At 39.6% G+C, this 23,366-nt stretch overlaps 1 protein-coding gene across 9 annotated transcripts in view; it reads right to left on the bottom strand.

Annotated features, from left to right (window-relative positions):
* ASPSCR1 (ASPSCR1 tether for SLC2A4, UBX domain containing) overlaps positions 1–23,366 on the bottom strand; it is a 55,219-nt gene that overhangs the window by 4,772 nt on the left and 27,081 nt on the right. For all 9 annotated transcript variants that reach the window (XM_035342255.1, XM_035342256.1, XM_035342251.1 and 6 more), the window contains 5 exons: positions 21,309–21,448; positions 18,126–18,207; positions 17,179–17,245; positions 16,105–16,167; positions 15,715–15,767 (listed from right to left, as the gene is read on the bottom strand). In XM_035342255.1, coding sequence (XP_035198146.1) covers positions 15,715–15,767; positions 16,105–16,167; positions 17,179–17,245; positions 18,126–18,207; positions 21,309–21,448 — 405 coding nt within the window. The remainder of the gene's footprint in view (positions 1–15,714; positions 15,768–16,104; positions 16,168–17,178; positions 17,246–18,125; positions 18,208–21,308; positions 21,449–23,366) is intronic.

Below are 23,366 nucleotides of genomic sequence, written 5' to 3'. Positions count from 1 at the left end.
TATGTAAATTTATCGAGTCTGAACTTGTAAGTACTGCCACCACATTAGAATGATATGATATGCCACAGTACCCCAGCTGACCAGATCAGTGAAAAGGTGAGAAACACTGCCCATCTCACTGGGGATGGCCCCAGAAAGGTATGCACCACATTACCCTCTATCTTTCTGCCTACCTCTTCAGTAGTCCACAACAAGTAATTTCTGGTCAAAATGTGTACAGAAAGAACACATTAAAGAGGGTTCCCATGAGCTCATATTTTAACAGAATAAACTCCTCCTTTGTCAACCCAGAAGTGCAATAAAGTCAGACTCAATTTTTCCCTCCCTACTATTTACTATCACTCTGAAGAGAAGAGATGCACTCTGCAGGAAAAACAAACAAACAAACACAAGCAAAAAAAAAACAGTAACACTGTCTATAATGGTAGTTAGCAGGTCTGATACCCAGTTCCATCTGTTCGTAAATTTACCACACTGCTTTATACTTCGTTTTCCCCCATTAAGATGTATGCCCATCACTCAAGAAGAATGAGGTTGGAACTGATATCCCTCAAGTTACACAAATGTAAAGAAGCAAATAGTGTCCTCTCTGTTGCAGTTCACTCTTTTTAAAATTTCAAATAGCAACAAATCAAAACAATGAAGTTTCTCAACCATCCAGCTAAACAACTTACACTCTCACCCATCTTCTCTCACTTCTTTGTACCCATCTGCTATGTCATTGCTAAATAGCTTTATTCAACTACCTCTGCATAAATAAATAGTGAACCAAATTCAGTACAGAATATGAATTATGTTCCCTGTTGAACATATTAACGCATTAAATGAAATTGTACTAGTAGCTCAGATGGTGGTGACCTCTTGAATTAATAATTCCAAAGTTACAAGAAAAAAAATATATTCTCAATTAGCCCTAAGTACAAGATCAGATTCAAACTGTAGTGGAAAATAAGACAATAGAAATAGTGATCACAATGTAATAAAATTCAACATCACAGAAAATGAAAACATATGAAAAATTAATGCAAATACTGGATTTTAGAGAGTTAATGAAATTAAGCATGCTGATTAGAGAACAAGAAGTCAGGGGCAATGAAGTAAAATTCTTAGCTGTTTAATAAACATTATTTGAAAAAGTGAGTCTCAGAAATGGTATGCAGCCCTAACTGAAAAAACACAGAGAAGCAAGTATTAAAGCAACCTAACAAAGTGTTGTCATTTACACATAATTCAAAAAGAGAAGATTTTTCAACTTTGGTAACTAACACTTGTGAAATGTTAGACATGAAGCAGCAGAAAAGACTTGGGAAAGAAGTTCAGAGTTAAAATACAACTTGTGTTAAAACAGCAAAAAGTTAGAATAAGGAGTTCAGATAAAAGAAGTCCCTAAAATAATTGGTTAGTACACTATATACATATTAAGGAATCCTATTAAAAAGGAGAATTTAAATGATGATTTTGGACCAATTTCATCATTAAGGAGACTTGAAGACAAGTAGACAAGTAAATTTGTTGTCGATCTTTTCTTTCACGAGAGACGCAGTAGTTTCAGGTCATCGTTTCATTTTAGTTCCTTATCCGTAAAGACTGAATGATTGAGGCTGGAAAGAACATCTGAAAATTTTCTTGTCTAATCCCCTCTCCTAAGAGGTGGGTCTGCTACAACATTTTTCTCAGGACCATGTCAAGTTTGCTTCTGAGCATCTCCAGGGATAGAGACTCCACAACCTACCCAGGCAACCTGCTCCAGTATTAGACCACCCTTACAGCATCTTTTTTTCCTTCATTTGAATGGAAGTTCCTGTAAGTTGTGTCCATTTCCTCTTCTCCTTTCATTGGGCATCACTGAGAAGAGTCTAGCTACATCTTCCTTGCCACTTCCCATGAGGTAATTACTCACACTGACAAATCCACTCCTATCCCAGAGCCTTCTCTTTTCCAGGCATAACAAACCCAGTTCTTTCTGCCTTTCCCTGTATATCAGATGCACCAGTACCTTTATCATCTTTTGGTCCTTCATTTGGCACCAGACAAACTTTAAATCTGTGCCTACAGTCCCACTGGTTCATTTGAGGAATCATAAAAGCAACTGCGCATAAATGTGGAAGGTACGTACCTATGAAATCTGCTCTTCCATTACAGCGATTATAGTATGACACCACACCCTCAAAGAAACCGAAGCAGTACAAAAACTGGAACTAAAAGATAAATTAAAAAGCTCTAAATTACCATGCCCAGATGGTACATCCAAGTGTTCTCAAGGAACTGCAGAGTAGTAGATTCAAAATTAAGCTTCTTATTAAAAGCAGACACTGCTGCAAGCACAGGCTTGTATTTTAAAAAAGGGCTGAAAGTGACATGTAGATTAATATGACATGGTGTAACCAGCTGTACACCAGCAAGGATTCTGAAGGAAAAAATATAAATCTTATTACTGGAACTAACATGTCAGCATCATATTACATAAAGAAGTATTTTTTAAGGTTTCAGAAGACCTTTTATTTTAAGAGACAGATAAAGAAGCCAAATCATGGTGTTGAAGGGTTAAGGACTGTCATAGCTAGAGACTATCAGGGAGACGGAAGACATTGACTGATGGTCTACATTTACCCCAAGAAAACAGTAATACTAAATTTCTTCTCTTGAAGAAACCAAATCAAAAAAGAAAAAACCCCACACCACCACCTACCTGCCCTTCTTCATATCATCAATACATACTTAGAAACCATGCAGGGCAGGCTGCCTGCTCTCGAGTCTTCTTGATCCTCTGTTGCCATCATCAACATAGTCTGGATACTAGAACTGATGGTATCTGGACTTGATCCAGCAGCACAATTACAAGAACTCAGATAAACCCTGATCTCTGCTGGGGCGTCTGGATTCCTACCTAGTACAGAGACTAATAATAATGTATGAACTCCAGACAAATTGAAACAGCTTCACTTATCTTCCTACTACAAATGTCAAATGAGTATTTGGCATTACAAATGCCAAAGTTTTTGGACTTTAATCCAAACGCTCAGGAGACTTTCACATGTAGTATGGCTCACATGTTATACTGAAGCAGGAGAGAGATCCTTCCATCTACTCCAAGCCTCAGCTCCTGCCTAAATAGCCAGGAATCTTCACATCCTTGAACTGACATTTTAGCAGAAATCATTATTTATTAGGTCTTTTAATGTCATTCCTCATTCAACAGGGCCTAAGGTTGCCTGCTCCAATCAGAAAGATGGCTCTCCATAAACTTTTTAATTAAGAAGTGCCAGACAGTTTAGAAACCCCCAGAGAAAACTCTTGCAAGAGCTTTGATGTTTCCGCTGCATTTGTCTGAAGAGATCCCTCTATTTAGGAAATGGATGGCTTAAAAAGGAGTCCCCCCCAGCACTCCCTCACCAAACACACATACACTCAAGCCCTTTTACACACAACATCCTTTTCATGAAGGCTGCAAGTTGGAAAATAAGGTTTTTGTAGCGTGTTAGTGCTGGAATTTTTTTAATAACCTCCCCTCTCTCTTTTTCCTCTCCCACCCAATTATCTCGGTAAATAATTAACATTCTGAAGGAGATAAGTAAGCACAGCATCTCAGAGCTCAAAGCCCTTTAGTTCAAAGCTCTGTTCTTTTCTCTTCCTTTCCCTGCTGCCACCACCAAAACTTCCTTGTCAATCAAGCTCTGGGCACACACATCAAAGTTTCATGTGGGAATGGCCCCAAGAGGTCAGAGAAAATTCATGGCAGGGCCTGCATGAGGCACAAAGAGAGAGAAGCAGACCAAGAGCTAGACAGACACACTAACCACACAAGCACACAAACAGAATGTGCCCCAGTATAAACTTCTACGCTGTTTACTCACACGTTGACAAATAACCATAGTTCTAAATTTCAGGCTCCACCACCACAACCATTTCCAACTGCTGGCAAAACATCAGTCCAAATGCTTCAGTTCAAAATCATTTAATTGAAAGACACTTAAAGGCACTAGACAGCAGCTCACAAGTATACAAAATGCAACCTCCTTCCCATGGCTCACTTCCCTCCATCAATACCCCTTCCTAGGGCTCAGCCAACACAGAATCCCATCTTGCCAAATTTATATCCAGTAAGTTTTTTCTTCAATTCAATTCTTTCTTAAGAATAATGGTTCATTCATACCATCCTTTGTCTAGTTTCCTTGCTGCAGAATTCTCAGGTGTCATTCCTCTTTCAATACTTATTAAGGGTTCAGCACATAAAACAGTTAGCTACATCTCACTGATCATCCCAGTAATTCTCCAGCCAGTCACTGGTAGGATAAACACTGCCTGAGAGTTTTTTGGAACAAAAAAGTACTTAAACCACCACTGATTTCACATTAAAAATATATACACACACTCAGAGTGGAATAACTCCACTAGTCAAACAATGTCTTGGCATAAAGGTAAGAAGATTTTAGTATCTCCAGTCCAGGAAAACATACAACCCCAGAGTTGGAGCCTTTAGTACTCCCATACACTGCTAAGGATGCAAGAATCAAACACTGTGTAGAACATTATCTGAAATCTATATTCGCAAGTCAGCTGCTATTTCTTCATTTGCATTTGTTCTAATGCATGTATCAATGTCCCTAGAAGAATGCTGCAGTTCTTAAACTCACAGTATAGGACTCTTTTAATATCTGTGAACCAAGAGAAATTTAGAAACCTGTGACAGCAGACTGACCAAATGAATCTCAGGTTGTTTGAAACAAATATTAAAAAAAAAAAAAAATCTCCAGCTGTACGCCAAGAATTACTACAAGTCAAGAGCTAGCTACTGCACTCAAATATACAGCATTTCTCTTCCTTGATGCTTTGATTTTCACCTAAAGTACAATGTCATTCTTACTGGGAAAATTAAACTATGGAAATATAACATTCAAATCAGGATGTAAAATACATTTGCAAGATACAGCTAGATTATTGTTACTGCAATAGCACCCAGAAATCCAATTGGAAATGGTGTCCAGTTGTGCACTTTATATCATAGAATCATTTAGGTTGGAAAAGACCTCTAAGATCATCTAGTCCAACCTTTAACCTAGTACTAAAGTCCACCACTATACCATGCTGCTAAGTTCTAAATCTACATGTTCCTTGAAGACCTTCAGGAATGGTGACTCAACAACCACCTCCCTGGGCTGACTATTCCAATGCCACATATCTATTTATGTTTATAAAAATATATAAATGGAAAGAAAAGTAACGTGCAAAGTAAATTAAATAAAAATGTGGAAAAGTACAATTGTTATATTTTGTACTAATGAAAAATTGAGATTTAATTAGACTAACTTATTCAAAGTCACACAAAATGGCAGTAGTAGAAATGAGAACTACACACACACACACATTTCCCATCCAGGGTCTTAGTCACAGTTATTCATGAGGCAAGAAGCAGAGGAACCAGTGTTCTGCTTACCAACCTCCCCATTTAAAGAGTATCATTATAAACAATTCCTCAGGTTTTAAAAAGATCTCAATAACACAGCTTCATCAATATGCTTAGTTACAGTTGCAGAAGTTTAATACTTTCAATTTCTTAAAGCTGAAGATCAGCCTGTTACTCACAAAGCCACATTTAGTCAAACTGTAGCTACAGTAACTCAAAGTTTTATTTCAGACACTCAGGGTGAAGTTACTCAGATACCACGGTGGTGAGTGTGGTTTATGACAGCAGGGCATCCTGGTTGTAGAGTGGTATGTTAGGTCTACTGGATCTTGCATTCCATGACAAAAATATCTACACTAGAACAACATTCCCCTGTATATCACAGAGGAGAAACATTTCTGCTTTTTTTATTGCATGTTTTAGTAACTTGTGCTCTGAAGCACAGAAAAGGAAGTACCATCCCAAATAATGTCTCAAATACTTCCTCCTTCAGTGGTCATTTCCAGACATACAAATTCAAAAAAGAATCCTAGAACTGAGTACTACAAAATATGTACATTGTTACCATGTAGTTATTCTGTTCACAGACAGAAAGATGCTTTCAAATCAGGCAGAGACTGCTAAGGGGAACTTGCAGCTGCCAGAATGAAGCATTCTTTCCGTTACATGATCTGAAAAGATTAGAGTGCCACAGGTCTGCTGTTAGTTTGATCTTAAAAGATGAATAAGAAAATAAGCACTTCAAAGGAACACGCACATGGTAGGAGAAACCCAAGCTACCAACATGAAATACTGCACAGTACACACACCCCAAACACATAAACTAGCACTTGGAAAATTCAGCCGGAAAGCCGGTGGATCAAAAGCTTCTCTAGCAAGACTGCAAAGCATCGCTGAAATAGAAATAAACACCACAGTCATGGTGAAAGGGGCAAACTGACTAAGTGGTTCTTGTTTATAACCTGAGAACAAAGCTTCTCAATGTGGACTGCAACTGCGAAAGAAGATGGATATTCTGCAGCCAATACAGGGGAAATCTGATCCAGCTTGAACAGGGGATCTTTAAAATTCATAAGGCAAAGATAAGACTTGAAAGCACTATTTTGAGAATGCTACTTCGAAAGAAATCCAGGTATAAAGAGTGTTCATTGAGCCCTTGAGCTGAGATCAGAAAGACTTGGCCTCAAAAAATAATAGTAGAAGAGAGAACGTTTTTGGCAGAATTTGTACTCTAAAACAAGTCACACAAGGAAGGCCTCATCCTTACCGTAATGTCTAGCCTTAATCAAAGCCAGCATAAGAAATAAGTATGTACAGACATTGCGAGTATGGTGATGAACGAGAACTAGCAAGACCTCCTTTTTGGAGGTAGTATTAATACCGAAATGTAGTTAGATGAGAAAATCCAGAACAAATAAGTAAAGGGCTAACACCTCACACAGAAAGACGAATGCCATTCTCTGGTCTGGATGAATTTCACTACTAATTGCAATTTTCTTTGTTAATGAGTAGGGTAAATGCAAGACCTGCCACTGGAAATACCTCTGACAGACTGACTCTGATGAAGTTTTTTATTATTATTATTTTTTAATGAAACTGCATTCAGACTCTTGCCAAAAGCACAGAAGGCTTCACACTGCCCAAGTCATAAACTGCTTCACTAAACAGAAGGGCAGACGTTGCCCAAAATGGCATTAACAAATAGGATATGGAAACAGAACCAAAGGCAAAAAAAAAGGAACAAACAGCTCCTCTGGATTCCTGCCCACGGTACATGCCAGAGGAAACACTTGGTGCACTCTAAGATCTGATTAGAAAATCTAAATATTTATGTGGAAGTGTGTGGATTCCTTGAAGATGGCTTCTTGCCCTCTTTACTGTTTTGACTTTTCCAGTGGCTGGTATTCTTATATTCTGCTAACTTTCCTAGTATTAACTCTGCAATCAATTACTCTTTCTACTAAAGCCTCCAGATGAACACTACTCAAGTGCCTGTTTCTGGGGGGAGAAAGAAAGCGAAGACCAACTCTGAAAACTCAGCTTGGCTAGCCTAGGAAAGCACAAACACGCAACCAGAGCTATAAGAAACCCGAGGCCAAGTGCTACAACAGGGAAGCCTGCAGTTGATCAGTTCTGGAGAACAGAACTTATACAACACTTCAAGTGGATGAGGATAAGGAAGCTGGTGAAAAAAGCAATAACAACAACAACAACCAAAGTAATGCCTTGAAGTCTTCTTCATGAATTCCAAAAACACACTGCTGTCAATCTGCATGCTCACTAAACTGTAAATACACATTTCAGGAGAATTCACTTCAGACAGTTCTTTCAGGAGAATTCACTTCAGACAGTTCTTTCAGCTCAAGTGTCTTAGCAAACAAGTTGACAATATTTTTCTTTTTTCCTGGTTCTGCTTACTGCATAATGCCTCTCCTTTCATTGTGAGCAATCAGATTAATGAATGTGGTTTCAATTTTATCAGCCTGAACATAGTGAGAGGGCTGAGAAAGCACAAATATTGATAATATGGTACTTCAACAAGTTGCAGTCATTTATAAATATCTGAACACTTAAATATGCTCACATTACTACCTCAGACACCATGTACTCTTTCTTGAAGACAGCATCACAGCAGCCTGAAAACTGGAGGATAACCTACTGCTAGCATAAGGCCTAAGGTATAATTCTGAATCATGCCTGACATTGGACAAGCAATCCCAAACAAACAATTCCCAGTCATACCACAGAAGAAGGAACTCTACCTGCAACAGTCTGTTCCTAAAACATCCAGGCTGGCAGCAGTCAATGTCCAGAACACACTGTGTTGGGGTTATGCAGTCTCTGCACCTCTGGTAGTCTCAATAATGACTTTAAGTTTCTAGAAAATCCTTTTAAAGTTCACAAAGAGAATTTCCATATCCTTGGATGATGACAATTGAGTTCCCTATGCACCAAAGCATCTTTCAAAGAGAAGGAGAAAACAGAAGGCAGTTATGCAGCCCACAACTAAACTGAAGGGAAGAAATCGAGGGATACTTCTGTGTTTCAGCCCTACCTAAAAGGTAATATTAATAGTTCACTGATGTTTAGACATGATAGCATCATGTATTTTGAGAAGACAGAAGGCAGCCTAGAAAACTAAGAATGGACTGTGCAGAAGCCATAAGCCAATTTGTTCCTCTACTCTTTGGTTTTCTAATTTTCTGTTTCTAAACAGTTTAAGCACCATGTTTGGGGAACAACAATCTAAAAAGTTTCTGAGAGCTAAAGGAGAACAAAGCACTTTAAGACATGAAAAATCATTTATGAGCAAGTAATTAGACAAAATCTCATGTTGGAAAGTAAAGACAAGGTTAGAAAGTTTTAAAATTAAATGCTTTAAAAAAAGTACAGAATTGCTAGATACAGCATGGCAGTACACGTTTTGGAAGATCTGTTCTGAATAGAAACAGATTTCTAGTCATCTAAGAAATATCCTATTAAAATGAAGTGTCAGGTTATATGCGTACATGTTTGCAAAAGAACTGCATCAGCTACAAAACATTCCAGGAGGCTATTGCTAACACCACTGTCAGAGCACCTGGAGTAAAAGCCATGAATTTTGGAGGTTACGTGACACAAACTGACAAACGTAAAGAGCTCTAATACCAATAAAGACAACCTCCCTTCTCAACCTTTCACACAGCCATAAAAAAAGAGATACCATAACAGCTTGAGAAATTAGCTACCCATGCTCCCTTTCCCTATGTGTGGAAGAACCCCACATTCCACATCATTAATGTATGCATTCTAATCTATCAAAACAGTGTTATTCCAGAACAAGCTCTCATAGTACAGAGATGATAAGTACTGCATTGTTGCCTTAGCATAAAAGCTCCTCTTCTCCAAGCCTGGAAGATGCACTTTTTTTTTTTTTTTTTTTTTTTTTGTACAAAATAACCTAACAGTATGCTTTCTGTCTTCACAGATCAAATTTGTTTTTTAATCTCTTGCCTTCCAGATAGCAGAAGTAGAAGGGGAGCTCTGAGTAAAGTTCAAAAGGTTTCCCTTCTGCAGACCACACAATGCCTGAAAGGGGGCAAAGCCTTAAACTAACCCACCCATACAGAGCCCAATCCCATCTAGTGCAGGACCAGGCACTGTAGTCTGCCCTCAACCTTACAACAATTGTGAAATTGATTCTGACCCACACAAACTTCTTTCCAGACTGAGTATTTCACAGTTTGAAAGATACTAGAGACATGTTAGCAGTGAACAAGTCCTGTCCCCAGTGCTGTCCCACCTGGCCCAACACCAGAAGTAACTCCCCTCTTGCTTCTGGCCTGTGACAGTGTCATTTTTACTAAGAGCACTGACACTCAGCCAAAGCAGCCCGATTAGTAACAGCTGCCTATAAAAAGAGCATCCAACAATGACACAGTTGCCAGGGACATAAAAGTCAGAACTTCTGCACCCATTTCACTGGGGAGAAGAAAGCCTCCTTCAGATACCCTGCTGAGCATTTGGACCCCCAGGAGAAGACGTTACAGCATAATACCTTCACTTTCTCAAGACAAAAATTAGATGTAAGAAGACACTAGTAACAGACAGTAAAGCTTCACCCAGAATAAGACAACCTGAACTGGGACAAGACACCATCCAAATAAACTGGAGCACTTCGGCCTCTGACAAGCAGTACAGGTAATCAGAATGGTATGACAAGTTCTCTGCAGACACTTTTCGGGTTTGATGCTTCATCCAAATAAAATGTCTATAAACACACAAAATCCTTCCTGCCATAACCAGATCAGGACCAGAAATGGACTCTTCAGAGCCCTATGTAAGGGACACAGGCAACATAGCCACCAGCATTAAACACATTATTTTCAATCTACAAATTCATTTTATGTAACGGACATTTTACACTCAGGAGCATTAAACAACTTCAAGAATTTAATGCACAAGCTATCATGCCCTCCACAACTCACATTCCTGGCACTGCAGAAGCCGTTGCCTTAAAAAGTTAAAACACCAAACTGACAGTGGAGCCAAACTCCATCTAGGCACGGATTTCATTCTGCTCCCTCATTTCACCTAATTTTATCCTTCCAAGTCACATCAGCCCCTTGCAGTCTTCTCCCTTCTCACACCTCACCCTGAGCATAAGTGAATTTCTTTGCTTTTCAAACAAGTCAGTTCCCTTGCTGTTTCTTGCCAATCCAGTGACACATGGCTTTCCTTATTGCTAAACCTCTACTCTACTCACCTCATTAGACTTGTGTTGCTAGACTCAAGTATTTGGGTCAAATCATGCACTCATTTCTAATTCCCTAGGGTTCTTGTAATCAAGACTAAAGCAAATAAACTTCATTACAAAAAGCACTCAGACCTGCTCCTTTCACCAGCAACTCAATTTACCTGTGAAGAACCACCTTGACTTTCCTGATTCCAGGGATAAACTGTTGAAAACAATAGTATCTTGAAACATTAACCTGAGTGTTTGTGTTGAAAAAAAATATCTAGAAAGTTATATACCTACAGATATAAAAATTTCCAACTATCTGAGTTTTCTGCACCAGATGGGATACAGGGACAACCTACATTATAAACTGTGCAGAGTTTATATATTCAGCTGCAGAAAGAGAAAAATTACAAAACTTGAAAATGGGTTCTTTAAACTGACCATAACCTTTAGCGAGGTCTCTGGCAGAAAAAAGTTCACTCAGGTCCACTGACATAACTGCATCAGCAAGCTCTTAGAGCATGTGACGCTTCTGAGCCAAACCACCAGTAACCACTGAAAAGGTTACTTACTTCAGACCTTCAACTATCACCTTTGGCAAGATACTAACAACCACTTGGTTTTGTGCATGACATTAGATTCTAATCCATTTGAGTCAAAAGACCTGAACCTGCAAATGGCTGTTATTTAAACTGTTTATATTTATAAAAGATCATCAAGACTGAAATAGATAGCAGCCCACGTGCCAGAAGTGAGAATAGTGGGGCAGGAGTCTCTTCAGCTGACTCAGCTGTAACCAGCAAATGCGCGTCCACTGCTTATATTACTTAGGTAAAAGTTCCTTTAAAACCACAAACATCCACATTATGGTTTTGAGCAGAAATTTGTCTAGAAAGACTAAACTAAACATTATTATGCAAACAAAAGCTTCTACAGAACACCTAGCTATAAGAAGTTAGCAGCGCCCATATTGTTTCACATATGCATTTTCCATTGCCTGTATGTGTCACATCATCATTTGCACAAAGTAGAAGAAAACAGCACTGAAGAAGAACCAAGACCTTATTAGCAGCCTTCTAGTACCTAAAGGGGGCCTACAGGAAAGCTGGACAGGGACTCTTTATCAGGGAATGTAGTGGCAGAACACAGGGTAATGGCTTTGAACTAAAAGAAAGCAAAGGTTTAAATTTAGATATTAGGAAGAAATTCTTCACTATGAGAGTGGTGAGGCACTGGAACAGGTTGCCCAGAGCAGCTGTGGATGCCCTATCCCTGGAGGCGTTCAAGGCCAGGCTGGCCAGGACTTCGGGCAACCTGATCTAGTGAGAGATGTGCCCTACCCACGGCTGGGGGGTTGGAAGCAGATCATCTTTAAGGTCTTCGGGTTTCCAACCTGAACCGTTCTATGTTTCTGTGACATAGTTTTCTTTACTTTATGCATTTAAATTCAAATATTCCCTTTGGATTTGGGGGCAGAGGTTGTTTTGGTTTTGAATACTATTCAGTAATGAGATATTGATTTTGTCACCTTACAACATTGTTCTAGAGCAGTAACAATCAACTGGGCTCACTGATATGCATATGAAATCCAAGATATTTTTCCCCACACATGTATCCCTACATTTGTATATACTGAGACAGCTGGCTAAGAAAATTATCAAATTCATGCGACTGTTAGATAATACGATGATGATCTTTTCATAAGGTCATGGTCTAATCCCTAAAATCTCATGCTTAAGATACTTTTATGTGCATTCCACATTTTCAAACAAATGATTCTGTGCATTCAGATTATGCTTAAAAACATCCTTTTTCTTTAATTATGCCCAAAGTCTCAACACAATCACATTCTAATTACACTTTAGAGGGCACTGTAATTATATGTTGCATGAAAAAAAAAAATCAATTTTGAATTTGCCACCCTTTATTTTAATTGGATGATCTGCTTTTATGTTGAAACAGAGGAAGTTAGAAATGAGAAAGATGATTCCTTAAAACAGTCAATTTGTAGGAGAACTTTCAGTTTTAGAATGCTGTATCTTGAACAATCACAATTTTGTACTAATGCCAAGGTTTTGCACCTTTGCATGTGACATTGCAAGTACTTAAGCCTCAAGAAAGCCATCATAAATTGAAGGTGCTTGACATTAAAAATGATCAGGATCTTTACCAAGCTGCCAATTCTAAACAGATCTAAAAGAGACTAGGCTCTAAAGCAAAAAGTCTTTACAGTGCAGTAATATATTACATTTTTATATATTTCAATAAGCTGTCTTAAGGAATGAATTCCACAATAAACGTCACAACTTGGAAACTGGGCAGTTGCCACAAATGTAACAAGCATAAGTAATGGTGCCAGGTGCCAAATGAAGACTTTAACATAGCCAATTAAAATTCCTGCCACAACATTTCTGATTCAAAGACAGGGAAAAGTAATTATTTCTTTCGTGTTTCACTGAACAAGTTATGTTTTGGAAGAGGTCCAGAGAAACAACAGATGTATGCTGAAAAAGAGAAAATAAAAGAACACTCTTGGGGGGGGGGGGAGGATCGGCACAATAAAGGGAAACAGAGGATTTTGAAGTTTATTTAGAAGATGGACCAAAGGTAACAAAAGAGACCAGAAGACCAGAGACATCAGAGGACAGATGAAATAGAAAGCAGATATGGGCCAGCAAAGAAGGTGATGCATTCAATGTGAAATGCAGAGAAGCTTCTCCTATGGGGAACAAGTGCAGCATACAAAGGACTTAGAAGCTAAAGAAAAGGAAGAGAATGGTCACAGGTGATTTTATGTGATACGGATAGGCACATGAGCAGACAGGATACTTTCCAACAGTGACTGAAAACAACAGAAGAAAGCAGCATCCAGAAGTGAAGTACCTAGATCTCAAAGAAGCAACAAAATATCCAAGAGAAAACAAACTGTGAACCAAAAATGAGGAAAAGGTTAATTACAGAGGTAGAACTTGAGTCTTCAGCATCTAGGAGGTACAAAAAAAAAAAAAAAGGGCAAACTAAATTCATGGGATTCTAGATGAAAATGTGGCATATGGAAAAAAAATCACTTCTTGCAGAGAAACTCAAATGAAGCATTATACTTTGAAAGAACACATGGTAAGTCAGAGGCTAAGACAGGAAACCTTGGGAGGCATCTCAGCCAAATTTTAGGAAAGGACAAAAACCCATTTTATGCAGGAGACATCTGCTGGTGAGAGCTTCAGAGAGACTTTAGAATGTTGAAAAAAAGCTTTCCAACAAGCATCTTAAAAAATGTTTTTAAAGGAACTCTAGGTGAGGGATGTGTTCACACATGATAGCTTAGGACATGGAGGGGAGCAGGAGGGCAGAGAGTAGTGTGCATGTGCCATTTCAGACCAGTTTGTACTAGTCACAGCTCTGAGACTGCTTCCCTTGCCTCAGAACAGCTAGCAAGTGCAGATCTTTTTTTTATTACCATCTGTTCTTCCTCTGAATGTTTTCCAAATGTATTATTAGCAATGCAACCATAACCAGTTTCCTTTTCCTGGGGTTTCTCAGAAATCTGAAGAAAAAATTTGTCTTTTGCATTTCCCATCATGGTTACCATGTGGGACTTGAGACAGTGTTTTGGGTGGCAGATGTGGATGAGATGGCACAAGTCAGAGGAAGCTGGAAAGAACTGCCTTCATGCCTGAGTGGCAAAACCTCCTGTTTCAAAGACACAACGTGTTTTCCACTGGTATTTTTGTTATTAAGTAAAATATACAAAAGGGCTTTGAAAAGAAAAATGATTTTTCTCCCCACCCACCATGGTATTATGCCTTACCAACACATATGCTGTCCCATTCCTGTCTGGCGGAAGAAGCACTGCCATGCACGCAGCACATTCAAACAGATGCCATGCTCAAGTAGAAAGTAGGAAGGTTGATAAAAACAGAGTAGTCCTCAAGCTGTGCAGAGGCTAAGAGCTACTGCACACAGGGTTCCTGAACCACAGAACCAAACAGGGCTGTGATCCCCAAGATGCTCAGGACTCTCTAGGAAGTTATACCTCTCACAGGTATTGTGCTAATACAATGAACTCTGACATAACAAAACCACTCTCAAACTGACAAATTTCAGCCACAAATTCTTAACAAGGTATTAGGAAGAGGGGAGACTTCCCACTGAACACAGTGATCCACACTTTGCCTCCCTGAATGTTCAATAGCCTATGTACGATCAGCTACATTTGTATTTCACCCACACAGCCTGGTCAGGAAGTTGTGGAATTTGGAAAGCTCCATTACAAACAACTTCAGAGACATACTAAACCCTACCTAACTCATCATGCTGCCTAAGAGGTCCCTTCTTCCATCCCGCTCCTGCCTCCCTGCTGTTCTGCTCCCTTACGGGCATCAAGCTAAAACTCCCACTGCAGTCTGCTTGACCATCTACTCTGCAAGTGAGCTTCAATCCGTTGTTACAAATGTCTACAAATCTCTGAATGACAGCACATTTTAAACATGGTGAGTCTGGGGTAAAATGGCTGGCAAAATTTAATCCATCAGTCTCTTTTTAGCACGTGTGATTTACACAGCCCCGAGTCTCTAGCCAGAGACTTCAAGACCACCTTATATGACATTTGGAAAAGCATCCAGGAATATGGATTTGAGAAATTAAAGTCTCATCTAGTGATTTCCAAAAAGGTCAGATTTGTGTCTAATATAGCCTCTACCTCCTGCTGTACCTATCCAAATCCAGTGTTACATCTCCTACTATATTAGTATTAGGTCAACTACAGATACAACAAACTGTCATTAACTCAGATCTTGCAATAATGTTTTAAGGTTAAATATGGTTTGGACTTCATAAAGGTACTGAGTGTAACTATACAACAACATGAATCCCCCCCACCCCCGTAACAACAAAAGTGCATCTTCCTGCACAAGGTGGACCTCTTCTGGTGAGGAGCTTGTGCTCCGAAACACCTTGTTCGATTAGTCTTGGCTAAGCAGAAGTCTACACGGATCATAACATTACACAGCTTCTTTTTAAAGTAACTAAAGCACATGACAGCAAGGGAAAGCAGCAAGTCAGAGAATCAGAGAGTAGACAGAGTCCTTACCTCAAAGAGTGTCAAACTTTCATTATTCAAGATGACTCTGGGAGGTGCAATAACTGAAGTTAAAAAAAACAAGTTACAAAACAGGACCATCCAGCAAACAAAACAATAAACACAGCAGGTATGGGAGGGATTACTGCTTTTTTCTTCATTTGTTTTTTCTGGGAGAAAAAAGTGACACTTTCACACTGCCAACACAGGCTTCTTATTAGGCAGAAGCATAATGTGGCTAAGTGAGCAGATTATACCTCCTTTGCATTCTGAGGCCACATTTAGGGGAAAAAAAAAATCCCTCCCCAGGTCATCTCTCACGGCATCACAAGATCCCATACACATCACAGTTACAAATAGACTTTGTAAAGTAAGGTCAAGTATTACCAACAGCACACTTACACAAATAAAATGGCAAATCTGCATCTGCAAGATGGCTTCTTACAAAGTCTCTCAAAATGCCAACTGTAAAAAAAGGAGGAGAGAAAGGTTTGCTGAATTACATTTGTTTCTTCAGATGCTGGGCAGAAGGGCTAATCTGTTTCTCCAGAGTTGCCCTTTACAACATCTGCAGATCACCTTTTGCTCCACTCAGATGTACCACCTTTGGTACACTACACCCATTACCATTACAAATTTCTTAGAGAAAAAAAGACATGTTTGTCCCCTGGCAAAAATCTAATGATGGCAGTAAAGTTCTTCCTAGGAAATCCAATAACAGCTGCAAGATTTTCAGAGTAGCCAGGTGAGACACTAGTAGCTAATTAGGTTTTCTTCCATAGAAAAGCATCAAAAAAATAGCATCACTGCCATCTCAGAATATGAGGATCTAAATCAATAACAGTAAGGGTTACACTGTACGCAGTCTAACTTACTACCTTTTCTGAAATGATAGAGGCAGAAAGGTCCAGCCCATTATCCTTATTATGGTAGGTAAATCTTGTTTCCTCCTTTTTTTTCCCCGCGCGGGGAGAGAGGTTTGTGGTTTGTTTTTTTGTGTGCATGTTTTGTTGCTTGTTGTTGTTGCTAGTTTCCTCTCCCCCTTCCCCCCCAAAAAAAAGCTTTGACATAGAGGAAGCATGCAAAGTTTTCTCTTGCTCCACCAAGACTTCATTTACAGATTCTCTCTGGAAAAAAAAAATAACTCAGTAACATACCATTCTGACCCAAATAATGGGAAATCAAGTGGAACACTTTCCTGAGCACAAATATTTTGCCATCAAACAGCCTGACAGTCTCCATCAAGTAGTCCTGGAAATAAACTCCTCTTAAGTAAGGTAATTACCCCAGATTCCCTTCTCATCCAGTTCAGGGATAAGGACAGTATAACTAGCTACAGCTGCTTTTTCAGAGCACCATTCCTCCCCTGGACAGCAGAAAGATCATTCCAGAACCACCCCTCCTTTGCCATGCAACTATCCAACAAGAAGAGAGGTTAGCTGCAGGCACACAGACCGAAGCAGAGATACCTCTTACCAGTTTCACTAGGTTGGAAGAATCCTTGCAGAACATGACGGTCTGGGAAATGGACTCTCAACACTACCTAGTCAGAGGCAAAGCACATTAGGTTAGTCGCATATAGCTATTTGGTAAGGCATGCCCTTGGCTTCAAATTTGTGAGCAAGTTTCTTTTTAAATAGGGAGATTTGAACTATTCACTCTACATGGGCAAAATAACATACAGGCTAGCAATTTCTGTGCAGCTCCTTGGGCTGTCTGTCTTTCAAAGACTGAGAGAGTTGATCTATAGAAACACTATAATGTACAATGCAGCAGCATTTATTCAGAGAAAAGGAGCTCCTTGTGCTAAGTGATGCTCAAACGAAGTATGAAGTCACTCCATATCCTTAACACAGACAGGTACAGACAAAAGCATCCATAGTAGCAAGGACCCCCCCAGTCAGACAGTCCCCAGGCAGTACATCTGAAGTAAATTAGAATTGTAACATTTGATTTCCAGTGTGGGTTAGATAGCACCTAACTTGAGAACTTCATCTCTTATTACTTTGCAATAAGAAGACAAAAACTGCATTAGGATCATATTTATAGAGCAGATATCTCCAGTCCCTAACAACGTTTACCCTGTAATGAGACGTCACTTAATCTTAAGAGTTTACAGAGGAGAGGTAGATAGGAAAGCTCAGTCTGACATACTGATATGTGCACATATAAGGGTTTTGAACCATCATCTGGAATAGAATAAAAGGACCTGTACTGCCTGCCACTCAACCACACCTTTACAGGTCAGATGATTTTACATGGTACCACTGTTACATAAGTCCCACAAACAATTAACAAGGACAGAAATTTGAAAAGTCCTCCCGTAAGTAACTGAAGATCCTGTTGTTCTCAGCTGGTTTCCAAATCTATGTAATTCCCAAGTTTGGACTAGCCAAAAGGACTGGAAAAAAAATAAAGGTTACCTTTGGGTAACGTTCTATCTTTTCTTTCATCTGAACCTCCCTCAAAGAACTGGTCAGCAGTGGAGCTTCTTCCAGGCGTTTCCTAGATACATGGGAAGATGACAAGCTGTCACTTCTGAAATTTTAAAATGTATTTTGATATTATTAAGAAAGTGTTATGTCCAAGCAGGGCTGATGAAAATTGCTCAATTGTTCCATGTATCCTGCACAGCAGTTTCCCCACCTTTCACAGCTCCCTACCCCACTCTCATATACAGAACTTTTGAGCTTCAGTGACAGCATTGTATAAAATTACTTTTCTTGTACAAGTTTAAAACTAAGTTCAGTAAAGCAGGTGCCAGAAAAAGCTATTAAGAGCAGCAGCAGAACATTTGCTGAGATTATGTGAGAAGAGCTGGATTTATTAAACCAATAAAACAGAGACTAACGTGGGACAAGATTACTTCAGGGAGGGAGAAGAGCTACTGAAAAACAATATTGGCACAATAATTAACAGGTTAATTAACCAGCAACAGAGAAACAAAACAAAAATAGTAAGTTTCAGATAATTCAAGAAATGGCATTGTAGACTGGTCTTTTAAAAGAATAGTAGGTGCAAAAAAGATCTGCCAGTATTTGAGATGAAACAGTACATTCAGAGCTAAAAATACATATTTTTCCTAAGTAAAAAAGTAAGCTTAGATCCAACAGATCCCTTTCAATCTCATGTTCAGCTGTAGATCTTTTTCCTTGTTTGCACTTAATTCCAAATAACTCATTTACTAGACTAAATTTTGGTTAAATATTTGATCATATAATTAAAATTTAGCACAACTATTTGAAAGCTCTCTTATATCTCAACAGTTTGAACCTCTTTATACATACTTTTTTTTTTTTTTTTTTTGAGAGTCATCAAGGTATCTTGGGAACAGCTGCTGAACAAAACAACTACAGGCTTACTTCACCAATTGTACCCAGAACTGTCAGCCGGTACACCACATTCAAAGATGCTCTTAAAGTGCTACTCAGAATTTGAAAAACAAACATGAAACTAACCTACTCCATCTCTTCTTTGTGTACCAATTTCTGATTCACACCAATTCTTGGCTCTTTATGAAATTAGAGTTTAATTCTAACTGCACTTAAAGCATTGCATGGCATGCAGCTAATTCTTGGTTCTAAGATTCACCAGCTTAAATCAGAAGCCAAGTGATATCAGTTTCATGTGCAACTTGCCTTTATTTTTATCCCTGGCTGCAAGGGGAAAAAAAGGATTACAAGTATCAGCAAATTTGGAAAAGACATCTTTTTTGGGTGGGCTGAATTCCAGTAACCCCCAACCAAATGACCCTACACTTGAACCACTAACTACTCCAGACCCACAACTGGCAGAGCAATTTTCAGACCAATACGTGTATACATGTGGATTTCAGAAGCCTTGGGGGGTGGGGGCGGGGGTGGGAGAGGGAAGAGGTGGAACAGCTCTAAGTAAGAAGTTCAGTCTTGGCTATAGTGCAAAGTAAGCTGTCCCAAAGTTTCACAGAATACTTGTAAAGTTTAAAAGAATGTTGTGATCCTCTTGAAAATAAATACAATAATGAAATTAATTTCCTTAAGGACATATTGACAGCAAAATGGCATTGTGAGAGGGAGACAAACCTGACTTTTTAGTTCAGAACTGGAATTTAAGTACAATAAAGTCATGAATATTCAAAAGCAAGCTACTCAAACAGTGTCTTCCTGTAGTTCTTCCCTCTCTTTGTGTGTGTCCCAAAGAGTCTCACATCTTGCTTTGTGGTTAAGTGTAATTTTACATTATTTCCATTTGGGTAATTTCTCAAAGTTGGTCTTTTTTGATGAGGTCTAATAAAAGTTTAATATGGTTTCTTAAAATACATTACTTTTCTTACTGGCTGAAAAAGCTAGTAGCTGCTTATGATGTCATAAAATCAGAATGGTTTGGTTTGGAAGGGATCTTAAATATCGTCTAATTCCAATCCCCCAGCCCTGGGCAGGGACATCTTCCACTAGACCAGGTTGCCTAACGCCCTACCTAACCTGGTCTTACACACTTCCAGGGATGGAACATAAAGAGCTTCTCTGGACAACCTGTTTCAGTTCTTCACTACCTTCATAGTGAATAATTTCTTCCTAATGTCTGATCTAAACCTACCCTCTTTTAGTTTAAAGCTATTACCCCTTGTCTTGTCACTACGTGCCTGATAAAGAGCTTCTCCCCAACTTTCCTGTAGCCCCCTTTAGGTACTGGAAGGCTGCTATAAGGTCTCCATGGAGCCTTCTCTTCTCCAGGCTGAACAACCCCAGCTCTCTCAGCCTCTTGTCATAGGAGAGGTGCTCCAGCACACTGATCATCCTTGTGGCCCTCCTCTGGACCTCCTCCAACAGGTCCCTGTCCTTATGTTGGGGACCCCAGAGCTGAACACAGTACTCTGGGTGGGGTCTCATGAGAGCAGAACAGAGGGAGAGAATTGCCTCCCTCGACCTGCTGGCCATGCTTCTTCTGATGCAGCCAAGTATACTCAGTGGGAGTTATTCTCACAAAGCTGTATCATTGAGCTTATATATTTTGTCCATTATTAGTTGTTAATTCCAGCCATTTAATTCATAGTAGTAAACGCAAAATCAGACCAAAACAGAAAGCAGGAGCTCACCACTGCTTTGGGCCTCTCGCAAATCAAAACACATCTAATTATAGAGAAGTGGTTGCTCTTTAAGAAGAAGGGGGAAGAAAAGGAAGAAAAAGAGACAGTGTGTTAAGTGGCTTTGAGTAACTCTTTTAAATGCAGAAGGGAGAAAGAGACCTTTCTTTTAATCCCTTCCTTAGAGAGGGCCTGGCCCTCATTACCTTGAGGTTCTCAGATAAACTTACCACCAGACAGGCATCACAGACATTTCATGATTAAATTTTCAAAATCCAAGTAAAACAATTATCTCATGCACAAATAGTCAACCAGTTCACACAAAAACATACATTCTGTCACAGAAACATGGGATAGCCCTTGAACTTAAACAGTATAAAGGGCAGAGATTTCCAGTGCTGATCATTAATTCAATAATTCCATACCCGGTAACTTACCTACAACCCTCTCCCCAGAAATCACAGCCATCAATAGGGGCACTGTGTTACTCTGCTCAGCAAAAGAATATGAAGCAAACTCAATCACCATCAGAAAGGGAATTTACCTCTCACTCTGCAGTTGTGCCAAACGTTTCCGTACATCATCCACTGTGACTTCAAAAAAATCATCAGGAAGGTCATCTAGGTCAGCAGGAGGTGGTTCTAGCAGGTCTAAGTGACATACAAGTGGCTCTCGTTCCACAAGCTACAGAATAAAAACAGGCGTAGGTTAGTCTCAAATGCACTGCTTTGCTTATTCTGAACGGTTCCTGAAAAAAAGGACAGTGTTTGCAAACTGAACTACAACTACTAGTGTGGAATTCATGACCATACGAACAGACTGACTGTATCAAAGCTGCCATTGTTTTGACTAGTTATTTTTTATAGTTGATAGAGTCTGTGACACAATTCCTCCCAACAAGCAGTAGAAGCCCATATTGTTCGATGAGTCACACCCTAACAGCTACTCTCCTGTCTGTAAAGGAAGACAGGGTAACAACCTCAGCAGTCAGGTAATGTAAGGAGAGATGACTCCTCTCCAGGAAGGGCATGTGGGAACTTTACACTGACACAACAGCACAATGATATTTTGGTAGTTACAACCTTGTTATAAGCATTCCTATCCTAAAATCATACTTTACCTCTCTACTCCACTCTCTTACCATTCTACAGGCAGTACACAACTACTACAGGTGCTATTCTATGTACTACTGCTTATAAACTGCCCTTTTAAGTTCATCTGCCAAGTATTCCTGCCTGTCATCATGCTTTATGTTCTCTTGGCTTTGCATTCTCTGTCCACAGAGCCAAGGGTACTAGGTCTCAATCCATTTTTCTGTACTCTAGAGAGCCATCCTTTGACCTGTTGAGTTCTCTGAACTGAGTCACTGCAGGTTTTCATTATACATTTCAACTTTTTAACCTGGCTTCTGGCATGTATCCTGTGTCATCCAACACAGAAAGTTCCCTTAGACAGCAAAACCCTTTTCAAAAAGAAATTAATCTTTGTTGTAGGCAAAGCAGACAGATGGTGGGGGAGCACTTCAGTGTATGCATTAGCCGCAATAAAGGTACTAATTACACTTATTGGCAACTTTCCCCACACCACAGGTGCTGTGGATAGGCTGTTCAAACAGCACAGAGACCTTCAAGATAGCCCTCTCACTTGTAAGGCATAGGCAGGCTGGCCACTCTGCTCCCCCTGCTTCCAAAGACCATTGCTGGCAGTGGGATATCACGACGGCAGACCTCTCAGCCCAATTGTGTCCTGTCCTATAACTGTGGCTGCAGTTTTATATATATCTGTATACATACACACATGTATATGAATACAGATACGCATACACAGAATCACACACACACACTCCAAAACTATCAGTGTTCAGCATCTCTGAAGGGAGACTGACACTATGTATCCCTTCCAATTTAGAAGGGGTTAGATACTGGATACTATCCCTGACATCAAAAGAAGCAGCTGTGTCAGTACCTGAATATAAACCACATCAGGAGTCAAATACACAAGAGACAATTACACCTACTGGACCTTGAACAATTTAAACTTTTTGAATTCTAGAAATTTGTAAATGCCCAAAGCTTGAAAACAGAATATTGTGCTACAGCCTATAGGATATGCAGGGGGGAAGGAGTCCACGAATGGAGAGGCCCACCAGAACAAAAATTTTGGTAGTTGATACAGCATTTCTTTATAGTCAGCTGCCAGCCTAACACAACCCTAGGTTCTATGAACTAACACATACATATGGCAATATTAAGAGTATATATTGCCTTATATTCTCTTTCCAATCCAAACGAGTGCCTAGATGTCCTGTCCTCCTGCCATCTGTTCCATCTATTCTCCCTTCCCCCAAGCACAGTCCCCTTGGGAAGCAAAGGAGTCTCCCTCAATTGTCAAAAGAGAGGACACAAATTACAAGGCAATGTTCACTCTATTTGTGGGCACTAAAGGGTAATTTGAGAAATTAGAAGAGCGAGGTTGTATGGGTGGGACCCTTGGCTACATTTAGAAAGTTGAGCAGAGTCAGCTTTAACTAGAGGGTGAAGGACCCTGATTGCAGCTTTCCCTGCACTCAGGGGAGGAATGTCCAGGGCTGCAGAACTCCCTG

Source organism: Oxyura jamaicensis, chromosome 18 (assembly GCF_011077185.1).
Source record: "Oxyura jamaicensis isolate SHBP4307 breed ruddy duck chromosome 18, BPBGC_Ojam_1.0, whole genome shotgun sequence".
NCBI lineage: Eukaryota > Metazoa > Chordata > Aves > Anseriformes > Anatidae > Oxyura > Oxyura jamaicensis.
Note: the sequence above shows the minus strand (reverse complement) of the source record. Positions and strands in the feature narration are given on the sequence as shown.